Source organism: Gadus macrocephalus, chromosome 8, assembly GCF_031168955.1.
Source record: "Gadus macrocephalus chromosome 8, ASM3116895v1".
Taxonomy (NCBI): Eukaryota; Metazoa; Chordata; class Actinopteri; order Gadiformes; family Gadidae; genus Gadus; species Gadus macrocephalus.
Genome location: NC_082389.1, coordinates 15,906,758 through 15,909,257, shown reverse-complemented (window position 1 = coordinate 15,909,257; position 2,500 = coordinate 15,906,758). Strand labels below are relative to the sequence as shown.

At 42.8% G+C, this 2,500-nt stretch overlaps 1 protein-coding gene across 1 annotated transcript in view; it reads left to right on the top strand.

The window, feature by feature from the left end:
- LOC132463100 (neurocan core protein-like) overlaps positions 1–2,500 on the top strand; it is a 25,571-nt gene that overhangs the window by 16,504 nt on the left and 6,567 nt on the right. Inside the window, 1 exon segment of the mRNA XM_060059034.1 lies at positions 1,930–2,043. Within this exon segment, the coding sequence (XP_059915017.1) occupies positions 1,930–2,043 (114 nt within the window).

Sequence of the window (2,500 nt, the reverse complement as noted above, 5' to 3'; positions counted from 1 at the left end):
CCTGGAGGTCCTGGTTAAGTCTCCCGTCCGGGTGGTGAACCACCTGGTATTCCGCACCACCCTGCCACCTGCTTAACACAGATCGCAGGGCTAATTTGATGTCAGAGCGCTGAGTTGTCAAATCTCAGATGTGTTATGCCTTTATGCCTAAGGATATTTCAGTAAGCCGGTAGAGAGAGAGAGAGAGAGAGAGAGAGAGAGAGAGAGAGAGAGAGGGGGGGGGGGGGAGAGAGGGGGGAGAGAGAGAGAGAGAGAGAGAGAGAGAGGGGGGGAGAGAGAGAGAGAGAGAGAGAGAGAGAGAGAGAGAGAGCCAAAGAGAGAGAGAGCCAAAGAGAGAGAGAGAGAGCCAAAGAGAGAGAGAGAGAGAGAGAGAGTAAGCAAGAGAGAGAGAGAGAGAGAGAGAGAGAGAGAGAGAGAGAGAGAAAGAGAGAGGGAGAGGGAGAGAAAGAGAGCCAAAGAGAGAGAGAGAGAGAGAGTAAGCAAGAGAGAGAGTAAGCTAGCGTGCGCCCGGGAGAGAGCAAGAGAGAGAGCTAGTGTAAATGAGGGTTTGATAGATGTTACGAGGACAAGGTCAGGATAAACATGCCAGAGTGATCAACCTGATAAAGTAATGTCACTGGAAATACTGGATGAGAATCAGCCAGACAGGCAGATCCACTTTAAAGGGATTGATGGAGGGAGAGACAAATAGGACGGAGGGGTGAATGAGTTGATTGAGGCGAGATTATGGGATGGATTGATGGATGGTCAGTCAGACAAATGGACCAATCGGATAGCTAGATAGATTGATAATTAGATGAATATGGGGTCAAAAGTTGAGTAGATACCGCTGTGTGAATGCCCATTGCAGTCGGTTTAGGTCACTGATTATACGATTTTCCCGGGGGTCCAAGACACCAAGACTCAGAGGTTATTTCTCACATAGATCAAACAGCAGCACCAGCCTTTGTGCTTTACTTTTGTCGCAACTCATCGGTCGTTTCAAGGCTGTCAGATATTTCTTTTTTTGCACCATGAAAGAACGTTGTCTGTGTTTGAAGCGTCAGTAGAACGCCGCTCTAATGATATGTTCCCGATCTTCAACTACATGCAGAACATTTTGTTCAAAGTTGAACTGACGGTATGTTTTACCAAATATGCTTTATAAATCGGATTCGTCCAATGTTTTTGGGTTTTCAAGCATCAGGTTTACATCGATGCTGTGCTGTCCCATATGGGTAGCAGTGCTAAAGCATATGCTTAGCTTAGTTGCATGTCAGATAGTGATAGTCTGTAATCAGGGTGTCAGATTTTGGAGGTAAGTCTTGATTCTCATTCAGTCCATCACCCTCATGTCAGTTGTTAATCAAGGCCATGCTTCCATGGTTTGAAAGAAAGATAATGTGCTTTCTGATCCAAGTTGGTATTTTTGAAGGGCACGATTGTATAATTATATATATATATATATATATATATATATATATATATATATATATATATATATATATATTATATACACTTCCTTTCCATTTTGGAGAGGAGCTACAGCTACGTCATTTCAATCAAAATGCAAGTGCAAAACAATTATGACAATTGTCAAAACACTCTAGAATAGAGATAGTAAAAAACATTAATGTTGCGGTTATGCCAAAAACATGAACCTAATGAACCAAAAAAGCTTTTAGAGGTTTTCTTTTTTTAATTATTTTAGACAATACTCAGAAGAATGAGAAAAGATTAGTGCTCTATTTTCTTCCCAAATCCAAGCTTGATTAAATATATTTTTATGTGTAGGTCTTCATAGGACACAAGGGGTTTCATGATGTTCATCGGTAACTAATGGCAGCCTTTAACAAGGACAAAAACAAATTGTTCTTACTATCTTTTTCTGTAAAGAAATCAATGAAATGACGCTCCTTGACGACCTGTTTGTGACCATCTTCTTTTCAGATGTGGACGATTGCCAGTCAGACCCTTGCGAGAACGGAGGAACCTGCATCGACAAAATTGATTCATTCGTTTGCCTTTGTCTGCCGAGCTATGAAGGGGAGATGTGTGAGAAAGGTGAGAGATCGAAGTAGAGACAGAGACAAAGGGAAAATAATTCACACATCCAAGTCAATAACAGACAAATTAGTTTCTGGAGATGGCGGCGTCTAGTGCTATGCGGTGGTGTGAAATGCTCGATTCCGACCGGCTCCGAGCATATGTGTTTGACTTCATGCTGTCTTCAGGGTGAAATTGTTTTTTCTAATACGATGCTAGTAGTACACGGCCAGGGCTGTCCTTTGTGAAATTATCCAGCTCAGGCTTGTGTGCTTTATACTGTGGCATGTCTCAGCCAAGAATCTCAGATCTCAGATCTCAGGGTCTCTCTCTCTCTCTCTCTCTCTCTCTCTCTCTCTCTCTCTCTCTCTCTCTCTCTCTCTCTCTCTCTCTCTCTCTCATTCTCTCTCTCTCTCTCTCTCTCTCTCTCTCTCTCTCTCTCTCTCTCTCTCTCTCTCTCTCTCTCTCTCTCTCT